At 36.9% G+C, this 16,843-nt stretch overlaps 1 protein-coding gene across 3 annotated transcripts in view; it reads right to left on the minus strand.

Annotated features, from left to right (window-relative positions):
- Positions 1-16,843, minus strand: part of PDE3A (phosphodiesterase 3A) — a 315,361-nt gene that overhangs the window by 15,368 nt on the left and 283,150 nt on the right. For all 3 annotated transcript variants that reach the window (XM_033867001.2, XM_073788979.1, XM_019936637.3), the window contains 5 exons: positions 14,866-15,020; positions 12,831-12,968; positions 7,275-7,386; positions 484-597; positions 148-347 (listed from right to left, as the gene is read on the minus strand). In XM_033867001.2, the coding sequence (XP_033722892.1) occupies positions 148-347; positions 484-597; positions 7,275-7,386; positions 12,831-12,968; positions 14,866-15,020 (719 nt within the window). The remainder of the gene's footprint in view (positions 1-147; positions 348-483; positions 598-7,274; positions 7,387-12,830; positions 12,969-14,865; positions 15,021-16,843) is intronic.

The raw sequence follows: 16,843 nt of genomic DNA on the forward strand, positions 1-16,843 counted from the left end.
GGTCTCTAAGAATTTTATCTCAGGGCTAAATATAAACAGGCACCACGTGAATATGAGCTAAAGTGAAAGTCAGATTTATCAAATTAATTTTCTAAAGAGAAATCTCAAAATTGAATTATTTCCTCTGATCAAAATTGAAAGATTTACCTGAGGGGCACTAGTTGCAACCAGGAAAGCATTAGTCCTTCCCGGGTGATCAAAATCATGCATGGCTGCAGCCACATACAGGGCCATCAACTCCAAGGCAGGGATATTTCCAGACAAACATCCGTATTTATCATCTGGCACGTTACACATTTTTGAGAATACATATCCCATATGTCCATGTGTAAACCCACTGTCAGAATCTGAGAAGAGACAATGAAGATAATAGAGCTTTTAAGAAAGTATTAAACTGATATCATTTGTCTTGATTTCCTTTTTAAAAAAAACACTCTTCTGTTCCCATAATTTACAGGGGAGCACAGAGGGACTTCATACTACCTGAATCGCTTGCTGATCCGTGATCATTAATCACAGTTGAGAGGCCAGGAATAGGTTGTGTCGTAAGATACCAAACAGCGTGTAAGACATCGGTGGCATGGATTCTGTTATGGTCTGTAACCAATGCAAAGGAACAGTCATTCATCTGTGAACGCCGGGGTCCGAGGACCAAGAGTGCCACCTACTGGATAAAGAGTTTAGTCCTCCCATTTTAATACCCCAGTGAAAGACAGCCAAATATTCTAGGACAAATACTCTGTGATTACTCTTCCATTCCTCGGTAACATCGAGAGTAACAAGAAAAAAATACAGCAATAACATTCATTACACATAAAGATGTCTGAAATGAAAAAAAATCTGTCTAGAGTCTACCAGAAACCTAACATATGTAGGAAACTCACTCTCTGAATCCACTGTGATGTTTACCCTTGTTCTTATTCCCATGTTCCTGTATAAAACTACACAGAGGACTGGAATAAAAGACCCATGATATACTTAACCTAGATCAGACCAATGGTCTATACCACCCAGTATTTCATCTCTGATAAATAGCATCTAAATATAATTTGTGAACTGAACATAGTATTTTTCTTCTGTATCAAATGTAAAACACTGTAATAAAACGAATAACACATCTTTTATATGTATACTAAATCCACAAAGCAAAAGCAAAATCGATAATGTTCTCTGATCTAGAAATTCTAACTTGGGAATAAAGTTCTAGGAAATACCTAAAGAGGAAAAATTAAAACCTCTTTGTATAATAGTGTAGGGAGTTGAGCCATTCCGAAGAGTAAAAGCTAAGGGGGAACCAAATCTCCTAGTTATAATGTCATTACCATGGGAAGGGGGTCCTGTTTTCACATGTGCAGTTCAGCTTCTAGGGAACCATGACCAAAGGCCCACTGTGCTCTTGGCTCACCTTCCTCTGTGCAATTTTCCCATGTTTTCCTCTTGTTTATCTGGCCTTTCAAAATACTTCATTGATTGGTATGCTTTACCCTAAATATGCTATCTTTACACATTTTATTCCTAATGACTAACGATGATACAGTTTCCTTCTCTAATGTAATAGATTACATCTCTGAATAATACTCAACAGATGAGAAGCAAAAACAGAAGAGAACAAGCAGAATGATAGTGGGAATTTGAGAGAAACACCTGTTCCCTGGTCGGGGAAGAATGAAGAAACTATGACATCTGTGGTGTTGGTGGCACACAGGAGAACGCGGGAAGACGATGCCTATGTTCCTACATTTCTGGAACTATTAGGAGTCAGTCTTTAAGCTAAATCTTGGGTGAACACTCCAGGAACTCACTGAGGGGCTGTGAGGTCTTTAGTGGATGTCTTCAGAAGAGCTTTGAGAAGCAGACCTCCTAGGCTCCCCAGGGGTCAACAGCAAAACCTGTTCACAGTCATTGCCAGAGGTGAATGCGGATATTACCTAGTTTCCAAAGAACAATTTTATTCAAACTGGAGTCTCTATTTCTGTATATGGACTATCTCAAGTGATTTAAGACAATTACATTTTATGTCTATACCTGTGCCATGTACGAAGTTGATCACGGTAGAAGTTTCTCGATCTACGACAGATCTTTGTCTCTGCTCTGACATTTACTACCTGTGTTACTGAGTGAGTGACTTAAAACTTTAAGTCTCATTTCCTTATCTTAAAAATAGGGAGACAATAATAGTGCCTATTTCATAGTCCAATTGTGAGAATTACAGAAGGGAACCTATTTTAAAGTGGCTGGTATATAGTAAGCTTGCCATTGATGTAAATATCATTCACATAAAATACATGATTGCTCTTAAAACAAGATGACAGATTAGCACAGATGACCTGTTTTCTTTCAAAATCAATGCTGGGTTTGTAAGAATAGAATTGAAGAGCTAAAATAAAAACTATGCTAAGCCCTGGGCGAGGGAGAAGGCAGTGATGACCTGGTAGAGGAAGAATATGCAGCCTGGTCAGAGAGTGTCTGGGGCTATGCTGGGAGGGAGCTCCTGGGTTAAGTTCTTTTCCCTTGTGGCAAGCTGGGAAGATTACTGTGTGGATGTAATTACCATTACCATTGCAAGTCAGGGAAACCTGCGCTTGTGCCCAGTATCACAAGGGTGGGTGGGTGTTAGTATCAGGGTGCTGGCCGAGCCTCTTTGGGGTGAGAAATAGACAATACCACGTACAGGTGAACTTGTTGCTCTTGAGTTATCCTGCTTCCTGCCCTGTTCCTCACCCCAAGGTCCAGGTCCAGAAGGTTTGATAGGTAAGTTTTATAAACTTGCAATGAACAATTGAAATGATTTAATGCTGAAAATGTACAAACAAGAAAGCGGCCAAACACATTTTATACGTCTAGTATCATCTTATAAAACTTTTTTTCTTTAAACATTTTTGGTGTTTTAGAGATTAGTATCATCTTGATTAAAAAACTAGGGAAAGACAGTATACAGGAAAGAAAAATTCCTCCTTTTACTTTTGAGTATAGGTTCAAAAGTACTAAATAAAACAATAGCTAACAAAGCCTAACTCCATTTAAATACATACATATATTTATAGATGATAGAGATACAGTTTGGCAGGTGTAGCTCTAAAATAATTATGTTGTCACTATCACTTAAGTAGGATGGAAAAACCATCTGTCTTTAAGTAGTCATTAACATGTTTGTTCAACAAATATTTACTTCGCACGTACTATGGGCAAATACTGTGTCAAGTGCTGGTATCACTGTTGCTCTTGCCGTTAATTCTCTGGGGACCAGCTCAGGAGCAAAGACACCCAGGAAAGATGCTAGCTCGGTCAACACAGAGGATTGACGAGTTTCTGTAGGACATACAAATATGCTCAGAGCGCTCCTTTTCTGGCCCTGGAAGGCAACTGACAGGGCTAAGAAATGATATCAGAGCTCTTCTTATTTTGTCATTATTATTCTCATCCTCTTCCTTCATCTCTGCATTTTGGACAAATCCCTTAATAATTCTCTCATCCACCAGGCAACCTCCCCTGCCTTTTTGACAACACATAAACACACATGCATGCACTAACACATCACCCGCCCTACGCTTTCCCAGAGCCTGCCCATCCCCTCTGCTGTCTTCATACACTTGTTTTCTCAGTTTTTCCTTATGCCTCAAGCAGCGGGTTGAAGCGAGCTGGTATGGAAGGCTGGGGTTGTATGTAAAAGTTATAGATTTTTTAGACCTAAATTTATAGATTTTCCATTGAAAATTCTCTATGTGCCTTTTCACCAAAGGGTGAGGGAAAAGTCTTAATACTAAAGAACAGAAATGAGACTTGAAATACTTTTTTTTCTTTGGAATGTAGCTAACACTGTGATAATTCTGCCCTTCTAGCTTGTTGCACGTCAACTCCGTATCTAGCTTTAAAACTGGTGGGCACATCACATATAGCTTAATCGAACTGAACTAAACTAAGTTGAGCCAAGACTATTCTCATGGCTGCCATTAAACAGTACATGGTGGTGGGATGAATTGGGAGATTGGGATTGACATATATACACTAATATGTATAAAATGGATAACTAATAAGAACCTGCTGTATAAAAAAAATAAATAAAATAAAATGTAAAAATTCAAAAAAATTTTTTTAAACAAATAAATAGTACATGATTGTAGGTATTTCTGAAGCATTATCTCCACTTCTCAAACTTGACTAATGAGAATGAGAGGTGCTAGGAAGAATATATTTTAGAGATGAAAGTCTTTGTAAATAGAAAATGCTCTGTTAAGAGTAACTTTGAATCCATGAATGAATATGACCTAACAATTTATCATCTTTACTAGCCAAAAATGCCCAACTGAAAGGGACTACGAAAAATATCAAACATTATTTTCTCTCTGTGCGATTGAATATAAACTATAATTTATCCTAATCTTTTTTGAACAAATATATTTTTGGTATCACATTTCTATCAGTGAGTTGTCTATATTTATAATTTTACCCACAGCTGCTCCATGAAATTATCTGTCTATATCTATCTATAGAATCTATCTCATTTTTAAATCTATTAATAGATTTTTCAAATTTTAGTAAGGGTTCTGGGTACAAACTTAAAAGCTTTCATACCTTCCCTCTTGGAAACTGTTAAACTTGGAACTATAATAAAAATTTAGTTTCTAATATTTTAGCTCACTATCATAGTAAAGCTAATCTAACCCCACTTTGGTTTCCCTTTGGCTTTTTTCATTTAGTTGTGTGGGTTTATACAGAGATATTAGAAATACAGTTCTCTATGAGTAGATGTTAAATTAGTAGACATACAACAAATTTTTGCACATGCAAATTTTAAATAATGATAAACAAAGCTCTTAATAGATGTCCATACTAGTCTGAATTTACAACCCTACAACATGCAAGGTATTATTATTTAAAAGTGATCATCAATTAAAACTTTTTTCTCTGAGAAGATATAAATAAATTCTCTTTATGGGAAGTGTCTGGGACTTCTAACAGAACAAGTAAAGTTATGATAACAATTCTTTTCACCTGGAATGAAGAACCTGATATTTCAGGAAAAATATCTGTTTACTTGTAACATATAAATATGTAATAATATAAAAATGAATAATAAAATTTGGAACCTGAAAACTTCTTTTTACACTTAAATAAATACTGGTCAAAGTTCTCTCTGAGTTAATGGTATACTATCTAGAGAAAAGTTAGTAGTTGTATCAATTTGAACTCAATGGAACTTGGCAATAGCTGATTATATCACTAAAATATATTTTGAAATATATTAATTTGTAAATTTATTCTGATACTAGCTGTTCTTTAGTGTTTGCAGTGGCTTCCTTTCTTGTAAAAGCTTATTTATGCAATTCCTTAACCTTTGAGAAATCACTAACACTTAGCTCAATCCCTGGCATCCAACCAGGGTGGGCCCTGGGAATGTGGTATTAAGAAATCAAGGCTTATCTTGAAATCCTTTCAAACTACCCCTTTTTCATATTTCTTTCCCCACTTCCATGGCCCCATCGGCCAGACTTTCCCACAGCACCCAGCGCTCTTAAGTTCCTCTCTCTACTCCCGCTGTCCTATTTTGTCTGCATTTGGTTCCATATTCTCCAACAAATCTCACTTGTAGATTTAATTCTTCATTCTCCTTTTCTATCACACAATTTGTAGATGCAGTAACTCATTCCTCATTTCTAACTCCTCATTCATAACTCATTCCTATCACACATCAACAGTGCATTTTCATCTTAATGTATCATGTGGATGGCATTTTGAAAACCAACATCTTAATAATGGATCACTTGGTTAATGCACTACCCTGCCCCTTTCTGAAAACACTTGTGTTCTAGTCTCCATATAATTTTTATTTAACTTCAGCTCCTTGCAACTACAAACAGACATGGGATTCTAAAGTCCAAGGTATATAAAAGCAAATTTAAAACTTAAAGGTTAAAACACAATTTAAGTAACGCACACTCCAGGCAATATATTGATACTATTTATTTTTTGCGGTACACGGGCCTCTCACTGTTGTGGCCTCTCCCGTTGCGGAGCACAGGCTCTGGACGCGCAGGCTCAGCGGCCATAGCTCACGGGCCCAGCCGCTCCACAGCATGTGGGATCTTCCCAGACCGGGGCACGAACCCGTGTCCCCTGCATCGGCAGGCGGACTCTCAACCACTGCGCCACCAGGGAAGCCCCTATTGATACTATTTTGACTAGTTTTCTTTCTGTGCATTTACTTCCTAAAAGAGCTACATGATTTTGGTACATTTTTTATTGGATTTACGGACATTTTCTCCAGTTCCATTTATTTTGTAGCATGTAGGACAATGCTACTTACATGTTCTGATGATAATCTGAAATGCTACATATTGAAAATTTAATATCTCTTCTGTGTTCCAATTCCTCATGATTATAAATGACAAACTTATTCTCACAATATTCAAAGTTCAGAAGTTTGAACCCTGGTTGTGTTCTTTCTTTGGTCTTCACATTTATCTTGATTTTTAAAATGTTCCTAGTAATTTCTCTACAACCACTTCCAGATGTCTCTCCTATTTTATTAATTAGACCATCATCCTCCTGCCCCTCTACTCCCAGCCAGGTTTATCTTATACTGAAAAACTTGAATAGTTAGTGATTTAACTCTGTGGATGCCAGAATAAAGGTTGAGAATTCACCCAATGAGGGAGGTATATTATAAAATGAGCAATAAATTTAACATTTAATTATTTAGCACACAATTAAATTGGAGTTACTACGGGCAAGGTACTATTTTAACCCCTTTAGAATTATTACATCATTTTATCCTCATAACAATCCTATGAAGCAGCCATTATGATCCCCATTTTACAGATTAAGAAATGAGGCAAGGGCTTCCCTGGTGGCACAGTGGTTGAGAGTCCGCCTGCCGATGCAGGGGACACGGGTTCGTGCCCCGGTCCGGGAAGATCCCGCATGCCGCGGAGCAGCTGGGCCCGTGAGCCGTGGCCGCTGAGCCTGCGCGTCCGGAGCCTGTGCTCCGCAACGGGAGAGGCCACAACAGTGAGAGGCCCGCGTACCGCAAAAAAAAAAAAAAAAAAAAAAAAAAGAAATGAGGCCCATTGAGATTAAGTAAAACCCAGGGTCTCCAACAGCTGATAGGTAAAGGGATCAGAATTCTAACATAAACTATTATCTCCTAATCACTATACCGTGTGGCCATACAGGGTATTTTCAATGTGTAATTCTGTGCCAGTAGCTAATAATTCAATACCCCATTACCCATAACAAATTCAATGGATTTTAAAAGTATTAATTCTTGTACTTACAAGGAATTTCCCTGTAGCCAATCTCCAAAGCATGAAAATAATTCATAAATTCCCTAACTGGAATTTTAAAAGCTTCAAAGAGACCCATGTCTTCAAAAAGTCTGTATGATACCTGTGAAAGAAAAAGACAAAGCCTTACAAAACATCCCTCAATGTGTATTAGATGTAAAGAGAAAAATGGGGAAAAAAGTATACATTCCATCAACCATATTAATGTACTGCCCGTAGAGACACTTACTGGGAACAATAAATAGATATTGAAGACCTCCATGTCCTAGCCCTTGTAGTCCCTGATAAAGGGTATATAATCTATTTTTAAAGGTAGAAACATAAAACCCAAGAAACAGCCAACCAAAAAATCCAGTATACACTCTAGAAACATATCAAGGTACTAAATTGCATGTGATATCAGTAATAAGAGAATAATACTGAGTAAACTGCTAATTGTATAATATATAAGTGCTAAATAAAGAATGAGAGAAAGCTTTAATTCGGACTAATTTTATAAATTAAAAAAAAAAGCTTTCTAGAAGATAAAGGATTCAGAGTTGTGCCTTAGTGAAGAATAAGAGGACAGAATTATGAGAGAGAAAAGGTTGCCTTGGTTGAAATACATAGAGAAGAAAGATTTCTAATCCACTATGAATAAAAATGTTTAAACTACATTTCCTCAATTGTCTTCTTTCTCCTTTGAATATCTGTTCTCCTTCCAATTACTTTCATAGCTCTGGAGATTCAAATCAAGTAAATAGCTCTGGATGTAATTGGCATATTTGATATGCAAATGAGGGAGAAAGAAAAACATGAAAAAGGCACAGAAGAAGGTAATGGGGAGAGAAACGGTTATTCACATGGCAGAATGGAGTACAGCACCATTTAAAGTGGCCTCACTTTATGTCACAAACGCACAGTACTGGTTATAATTCAGGAGACTCTAAGAAAGAATTATTCATCCTTTTTGTTATTTGCATTCCTTCTTAAAATTCTCTTGAAATATTTCTTCTAAATCTTTGATATAATACTTCATGGTTACTTTTCTATTTTTTGTTATTGACTTTAATCTGTTCAAATTCACTAATATTTTTTAATTAGATATTTAATGTTCATCAGTTACATATATTATGTATGTATTTGTGTACATCTATACACAGGTATATATAACTAAAAAAGTGATTTATTCATTCAGCATATGTCTTTTGAGTGCCTACTCTAAGACAATTTTCCATCTACAAGGCATATATATAGATGAACAAAACAATGAAGTTTTCCTTAAAAGAGCTTATGGTCTAGCAGGGTAGGGCAGTAAACCATAGACATAATTAGTAAGGTATACACTATGACTGAAAGTGATGTTATATGAAAAGAGAAAAAGGGAAGCAGGGATGGAGGTTCAGAGTGCAAGGGAGGACATGGCAATTGCTGTTTTAAATATGGTGGTTAGAAGAGGCACATTCAGGTGACTTTGAGCAAATAATTGAAGGAGATGCAGAGTGAGGTACAGGGATATCTGAGGAAAGAGTTTTCTAAGCAGAGGAAAAAGACAGAGCAAAAGCCCCGAGGTATGTTTGCTATACTCAAGAAACAGCAAGAAGACCAACATGGCTAAAACAGAGTGAATGAAGACAGGAGTAAAATTTAAGTTAGTAACTGTAGAGTGGTACTGTGTGGGTTGCGATCTTGCTGTTTGACAGCCAGATTGATCATTATGAGGACTTTTACACTGAGAGAAGTATGGGGCCTTTGAAGAGATTGGAGCAGGGAAGTCTCTTAATTTATTTAACTTAAGTTCTAAAAGGAGCACTGTGGCTGCCCATTGGGAACAGAGTACGTATAGTATATGTGCTTTTTTCACTCTGAATGGCAAGTATATTTAATTTTTCCCTTTTTTCTGTGTTACATAAAATCTCCACCTCCTCTCTTTAAAAATGTAACAGAAAGTTAAGTTTGTGGTTTCTGTCATATTTCAAGCTAGTTCTTCTTTTAGTTATCTTCTGCATACTATTGCTTTAAACTATATTTGAGTTCTTGTTTGTAAATACCCAGTGGATTTAACTATGCATGTTACTTCAATAAAAATTATTTATAACAATAACAGCAGCTGCAGCTGTTGACATATATATGTGCGTGTGTATATATATATGGCATTTAATATGTGTGATGCCTGCTCTAAGCAGTTTACATATATTAATTATTTATATTAATTCATCCAAAGAGCATCTTATGAGATAGATACTGTTAATTACTAACATTTGAAATCAGAAGACACTAAGGCACCGAGAAGTCGAATGACTTGTAAAAGATCACACAGTTGACACATTATCAGACCAGAATTCAAGCGGTGTGCTCTTAACTGCTCCAAATTCTACCACCATTATTTGAAAAGCAATACTGTTAGGATTGCAAATGACTAAAGTTTCCTATTATTCTCTTAAAACATCTGAAAGATGAATTGAAAAATTAAGACAAGATATTTTAGAGTATGATTTTAAAATAGGAGAATTTTCACCAAGAAGCTGTTAAAAATCAACGGCCACTGATCCAAACTCGTGAGTAAAGGAAAGTCACTGTTAACTGGGTAAATACTGGTAACCAAAAAAGGTAAATACTCTTCCAAAATCTGAATGATGTCCTTTTAAATTTGTTAAAATAAACATGATAATCATCAAAAACGTAGGCAGTATGTTAAGGCTGAGAAAACATTTCCATTGCACATATGTCTCTTTAAAAGTCTTTTGAAGTGAGACTTTTTCTGTGTAGTCTCAGCCAAAAGGTGATTTCTTGGAATGTTGAAGTTAATTCATTTCAGCTGTCCTGAAGTCTCACTAAAGTGCAAAAAAATATGCCTTTACACAGTGAAAATTTCTTGTTTTTTGTGTTTATAAACTCAAATCAAAGAAAAAAAAACCCACAGCAAGGCAAATAAAGTTGTCTTTTCTCAAAGTTCAGTGTTTTGTATTTTGGAAAAATAAACAGTGACATAGTAAGGACCATACAGTTATGTATTTAGTTTTGAAAGATAACTGGGAAAAAAGATACAAAAATCTAATTGTTAATTATATCTAATCTTTCTATTGTCTACTTGTATTCACAACTTTTAGAAAACATTTTGTGGCAAAACTGGTTAAGTTGCACCCTCCCGCCCCACCATCCCCATTCACAGAACTCCAAGGGGGTTAGGTACCTGCAATGTTATTTGGTACAGTCACTTGTTCTGTAAAACCAGCTGCTATAATAACCACTTTCAACTTTCTCAGACTCTCCATTCTGAGAGTTTGCAAATATAATAAATAAATGCATTTTATGAGGGGCTGAAAAGGATTTGAAATGAAGGTAAAAAGCCTGGACTTCCGATATACAGATATATCAAATCCTGTGTCCAATATGACTTTAGATGAACAGTATATTTTAAGTCTCAGTTTTTTCTTCTATCAACTAGAGATTTAAAGAAATACCTGCATCCAAGTTACTCTGAAGATTAAGTTGTAAAGTTTTGGGAAGTCTGTGACACATACATCAAATACAAAACAATGTGAGATTTTTCTCTCCATCCCAGGGAACACACTCTCCAGTAGAAGAGAAAGAAGACTTCCTGGCCCACTGCCACATCTCCTTGTGGCACCATTACAGGCATATTTCTAGGTGAAATCACTCCCTCAGAGTTCTGGTATGCAATGAGTTTCAGAGAGTAGGATACAAAACCTCCCTGGAAAAGCCCCAAGGCATGAGGCAGAGGTGGACTGGATAAAACAGCTACCCTTAAACATGCCCTCAAGATCAGCGAGCATAAAAGATGCTGAAGGTGCTGCTCAGCATTGAGGAGAAAGAAAGAGAAGAAAACTGGGACTATTAATTTTCAAAAACATGCGTGGACCTTGAGGATAGTTTGCCAAGTGAAATAAGTCAGAAAGAGAAAGACAAATACCGTAAAATGATTTTACTTGTATGTGGAATATCACAAACAAACAAAATGAATGAACAAACCACAAAAAAACAAACATGTCGACATAGAGAACAGAGTAGTGATGGGAGAGGGCAAAAAGGTAAAGGGGGTCAACTGTGTGGTGACAGATGGAAGCTACATTTTTGGTGGTGAGCACATGGTAGGATCTACTGAAGAAGAAATACAATGTGCACGTGAAACTTGTATAATATCATAAACCAATGTTACATTAATAAAAAAAAAGTTTTCACAAAAAAAAGAAAGGGGTAGTATCTCTTAGTCAAAGTGCAAGGGCTGCCACTCTGGTTCTCAACGTGTTCATGGTGAGAACAGAGTCCAGTAGAGGCAACAACTGCATGTTATGGAAACTGTAATTATTTTGCGCTTCACAAGCCATCTGTCATTTGAGCATACTTCTTCTGTAGGTAGCAAGTCATTATTTTGACACGTATCTAATTTCCCTGTTGGAATGGGAGTTCCTTTAAGGCAGGGACACATCTTTCTTCTTGGAGACTAGCCTAGCACTTCATGTTTGAGGAACTGAAGAGCAAGGGAAAAGCCCGCTCTATCTTCTTCCTTCAAACCTTCACGGATCAGGAACCCTCACCCCAAAGTTCTACACTCATACTTGCTTCGAGGTCTGAAGAAAGCCTGTCTTCACTGCATGGAGTAGAAATCAGTCCAACAAGTGATTTCTTTTCTAGTGTTTTGCAGGGAAGGGTTAGAGGCTCCAGTAAATGTGGGTCCTGAATTCTCACCTAAATCTGATATTAACAAACCTGATAGTCTTTAGTATATTTGCTGTGATATTTCTTCAATCTGTAAGAACTCACCTAAAATATTTTAAGATAAGCTGATAAATATTATTCCATCATCTCCATTAATTAAGAGTTTTGATAGGGGCTCAATAATAGAGCAAATCCATTTTGTTTCGTTTTATTTATTGAGAACAAACATGTTCAAATTCTTAATTTCTGTATGTTTTCTTTCTCCTTCAGAGAAACAAAACGTTTCTTTATTTGGGAAACCTTGAAAGTAGCTGAGCTTAAGGAAAAAAAAGGCTCGTTATGCAGTAATAGTTCGTATTCTATATTTCTTGTGATACCTAAAGGTGTTTTCCATATTAAAATACAAAGAACTCTAATGTGTTTCTCACAGCACTGGAGGAAACACACTACTGCATAATATCTTATTTTTGATAAGGCGTAAGCACTATACTATTCAAAAGTTAAAAAAAATAGTCATTGGAAATAATCACAGACAATAAATTAGTGTTTATAAGTTGGCAGCTTTCTTCTTGTGAGGGCTTGGGTCAGCTTTTCTTTTGCTGAATTCTATGAATTTAGATCACTTCTCTATCTTGCTTGTGTATCCCTGCCCCCTCCATTTTGTCTTAGAAAATACATAATATTTTAATTGCAGAACATGATATTCTACTCACTTGAAGTTCTAATTTTTTTTGTTATCCCACCAGCAAGGAATCTACAGAGTGTTGGGTACTGAAATTTCCTTTCTCCACCTAATATTCACCACTGATGTTAAGTATGTACAGAGATTTAAACAAACAAGGAATTTTTTTTTACATTTATAGTCATAAGTATGAATGCATTTCTTACCTGACTAAGAATACGGCCACATTTTCTTCCTATTTTCTCCACCAAATCAAATATTGGAAAATTCCAAGTATTTAGCTGCTCCATAATTGAGTCCAAGTTATCCATGACAAGAGGTTCAGGAGCAAGAATTGGTTTGTCCTGTAATGAAGATAAAAATATTTTAACAGCGTGCAGTTTTTCTACAAAGCAATTTGCTCCTTCTTTGGTAAATTCAATTCAACAATGGAGGTTACTTGAAATAAATGACTTTAGGGTGAATGAGTGGTCTTCAAAAAAAAAAAAATCAAAACATCGACCCCCAAGGTAAGGAGAAAAGGTCTTAATGCTGTTTCAGACCATGAATTTTACATTATTAAGTGCCTGCCTATTCCTGGTTCATACACGCTATGGAAAAATTAGATGTTTCTTTCATAAATTAACATAACTGCTTTTTAGTCTTCTGTGGAGTTCTTAAATAAAGATTCAAGTACTTCAGAACACTGAAATTGTATGCAAACTTAGCTCTATATTTTTACGTAAGTTTTTCTGAGGATTCCTGGCTTATATTGAACTCTCAAAACAAACATGAGGGGCTTCCCTGGTGGCGCAGTGGTTGAGAATCTGCCTGCTAATGCAGGGAACACGGGTTCGAGCCCTGGTCTGGGATGATCCCACATGCCGTGGAGCAACTAGGCCTATGAGCCACAACTACTGAGCCTGCGCATCTGGAGCCTGTGCTCCGCAACAAGAGAGGCCACGATAGTGAGAGGCCCGCGCGCAATGAAGAGTGGCCCCGCTCGCCACAACTAGGGAAAGCCCTGGCACAGAAATGAAGACGCAACACAGCAAAAATAAATAAATAAATAAATAAATAAAAAGAAACACGAGTGTGGAGGGGGAGTAAATCACCCCTACTCTAATTGGTCCAATTTATATTACTGCTTCAAAATCAGCATTAATCCTGTAGAGTTACAATTACTACAATTTTCAGGGATTTTAATTTAATTCATGTGATCCATGGTTTCCAAAAAGCACACACTGTATATATGAGAAAACATTTTTATAACTGGTCTCAAATGAAGACATTCTTAAGAGTTTATTTACCAAAAAAATAGAAAATAATGAGGATAAGGAGACATATACGTTATTTTATTTATCTATTTATTTATTTTTTCGGTACGCGGGCCTCTCACTGTTGTGGCCTCTCCCGTTGCGGAGCACAGGCTCCGGACGCGCAGGCTCAGCGGCCATGGCTCACGGGCCCAGCCGCTCTGCGGCATGTGGGACCTTCCCGGACTGGGGCACGAACCCGTGTCCCCTGCATCGGCAGGCGGACTCTCAACCACTGCGCCACCAGGAAAGCCCCATATACGTTATTTTATCTGACAATCTCTTTGATTTAAAAGTATAAATGGTAAATCAGGTAAAAGAAAAACGATAAGAGCAGCAATTGATAATCACATGACAGTCAACTATTTTCTACCATTGCTGCCTCCTCCAAACTAACCAGACTCAAATGTATGCTTTTATCCTCTTTAAGTGGATCTTTTTAAACACACAAAATACATCATCATTAAAAGGTGTTTTAATGGGTAGCAAGTGTCAATGTAAACCTGGTTTAATTTAACAAGGAAAATAAATATTGGCTCACTTTCTAAATCAAGGAGGTACTAGAGAAGAACTAACAGAAGCCCTACGATAACTAATATATTTCATTTTGATTGCTTGATATTTATAAAATATTATTTTACTGATTGAAATAATTCATTTTCCTATGCACATTTACATTTTTAGATTGGGTTAGGAAATATCTGTAATCAGTTGTGGAGATGAATACTTCTGTTCTTAATCACTAAATAATAGGACCGTTAAGATACCAGTAAGACTTGGATAGAGAAAAATTGTGTTGATCCATATAGGGAGGGCTATAATACATGTATAACCCAAGTGACACACATCTTCAAACCTAATGATTCAGGGATCTATTTCTAAGCCAATTCCTGTCATAGAAACCAATTTCTCAAGTAAATGAATGAGTTAAGTGATGGGGGGCTACCAGGAATATCATGGCCTCAGGAGTATAGGTGCTGCAAGGTGATGTCTTCCTCAGAGGCTCTCTGGGGCATTCAGTCTCATCTTCGTTCTGTACAATATCACTGCTATCACTGTTGTTATTGGTTTCATAATCAGAGGTAACTTGAGTGGTGTCATCTGCAGTTAAAAGAGAACAGCCTATTATGAAAGTTGCAAAGGAAAAAGGGGGTCCCATTTAAGTGAATATTCCTAAAATGCACATGATCGATATAGTGTTTACGGAAATACTGCTTTCATGAGCTTACACACCAAGAATATAGGATTATAGGGCGGGAAAAAGCACACATTTTTTAAACCCTGTAAAAGAGATGGCGTTATGATCTGTGATTTATAGGACATTCAAGAATTCCTCAATAATAATGCTCAGATCAGTAGTTCTGACCTTTTAAAAATCCTTTGACTTTCAAGTTACACCTTTTTTTAAATTGAAGTATAGTTGATTTACAATGCTGTGTTAGTTTCTGGTGTACAGCAAAGTGATTTGGTTAGACGTGTAGACATTTTCTTTTTCAATTCTTTTCCATTATGGTTTATTACAGGATATTGAATATAGTTCCCCGTGCTATACAGTAAAACCTTGTTGTTTATCCATCTTATATATAGTAGTGTATATCTGCTAATCCTGAACTCCTAATTTATCCCTCCCCACTTTGGTAACTTATGGTTCCCCCTTTGGTAACCATAAGTTTGTTTTCTATATCTGTGAGTCTGTTTCTGTTTTGTAAATGACTTCATGTGTATCATATAAAATCCTAGGACTCTATATTTCTTTTTCCTTTATCCATGCCCCAACACACTAAACCAACTAGTAGCTAACTAGAACCTTACCTCTAGAATGGGCACATGGGTGGGAGAAATTGAGTTGACACCCAAGAACAAAGTGGTCTGTAGAACATACCAGCCACGGCATGTGCTAAAGAGCATGGCGGGTCCTACGTATCCAATCTCGATTCCTAGAGATCTGTGCTCTCTTCCGTCTCTCCACGTATCTTCCACTGCACTCAGCACTAAACTGTGCTAACCAAAGGATCAGTCAGGTAATATCAAGTGTCTGAAGAACATGCTTCCGGGGTAAAGGCCTCAGGAAGCTTCTCTTAGCTGAATAAAGTGCCTGAATGAAGTTTATGGAGTGCTTGCTATGTGCCAGATACTACGGAAAGCACTTTATTTGTACTAACACATTGACTCCTCTTAACAATCCTATGAGGCAGGTTTCATTATGTTACTATTATCCTCACTCTGCAGATAGGAAACTGAGGCACAGAAAGGCTAAGTAAATTGCCCAGGAGCATAGAGCTGGTAAATTCTGTCACCAGAATTGAACTCATGAAGTCTGACCCAAGTTCCTATACTCCTGATGAAGCCTAGCTTTTTTTTTTCTCTCCTGTTTATTGCTTTCCATGGCCTACAAAATCTTTGCCTTTCCCTAAATCACAAAGATATCTGCCTGTGTTTTTTTTTCAGAAGTTTTATTGCTTTAGCTTTTACAGTTAGGTCTGTGCTCTATCTCAGAATAATGTTTCATATGGTGTGAAGTAGGGAGTGAGATTCATTTTTTTCCAGCCCTACTAGATTGAAAAATTGGATCTTTGTTGAAAGTTCAATGACTGTGTAGGTGTGGGTCTAATGTGGGGCTTTCTACTCTGTTCCATTTGATTCTGTTTGCCAGCACTACACTTAAGCCAGCACTACCCTTTGTCCATTCCTGTGGTTTAAGTCTTGAAGTCAGGAGACATATGTCCTCTAACTTTGTTCTCCTTCTTCAAGATTGCTTTGGATAGTCTAGGTCTGTCATATGTCCTCATATTGCTGGTGAATAATGGCTTTTGTTATGTAGCCTGTTCCAAACAGGAGTATTTTGTAGGACGTTTCCAAGGACCCATCTTTCTCCCATCTTTCTCATGCAACAGCTTTCTAGGTTAGAATCAGACACAGTCTGA

The sequence above is a fragment of the Tursiops truncatus genome, chromosome 11 (genome assembly GCF_011762595.2).
Source record: "Tursiops truncatus isolate mTurTru1 chromosome 11, mTurTru1.mat.Y, whole genome shotgun sequence".
NCBI lineage: Eukaryota > Metazoa > Chordata > Mammalia > Artiodactyla > Delphinidae > Tursiops > Tursiops truncatus.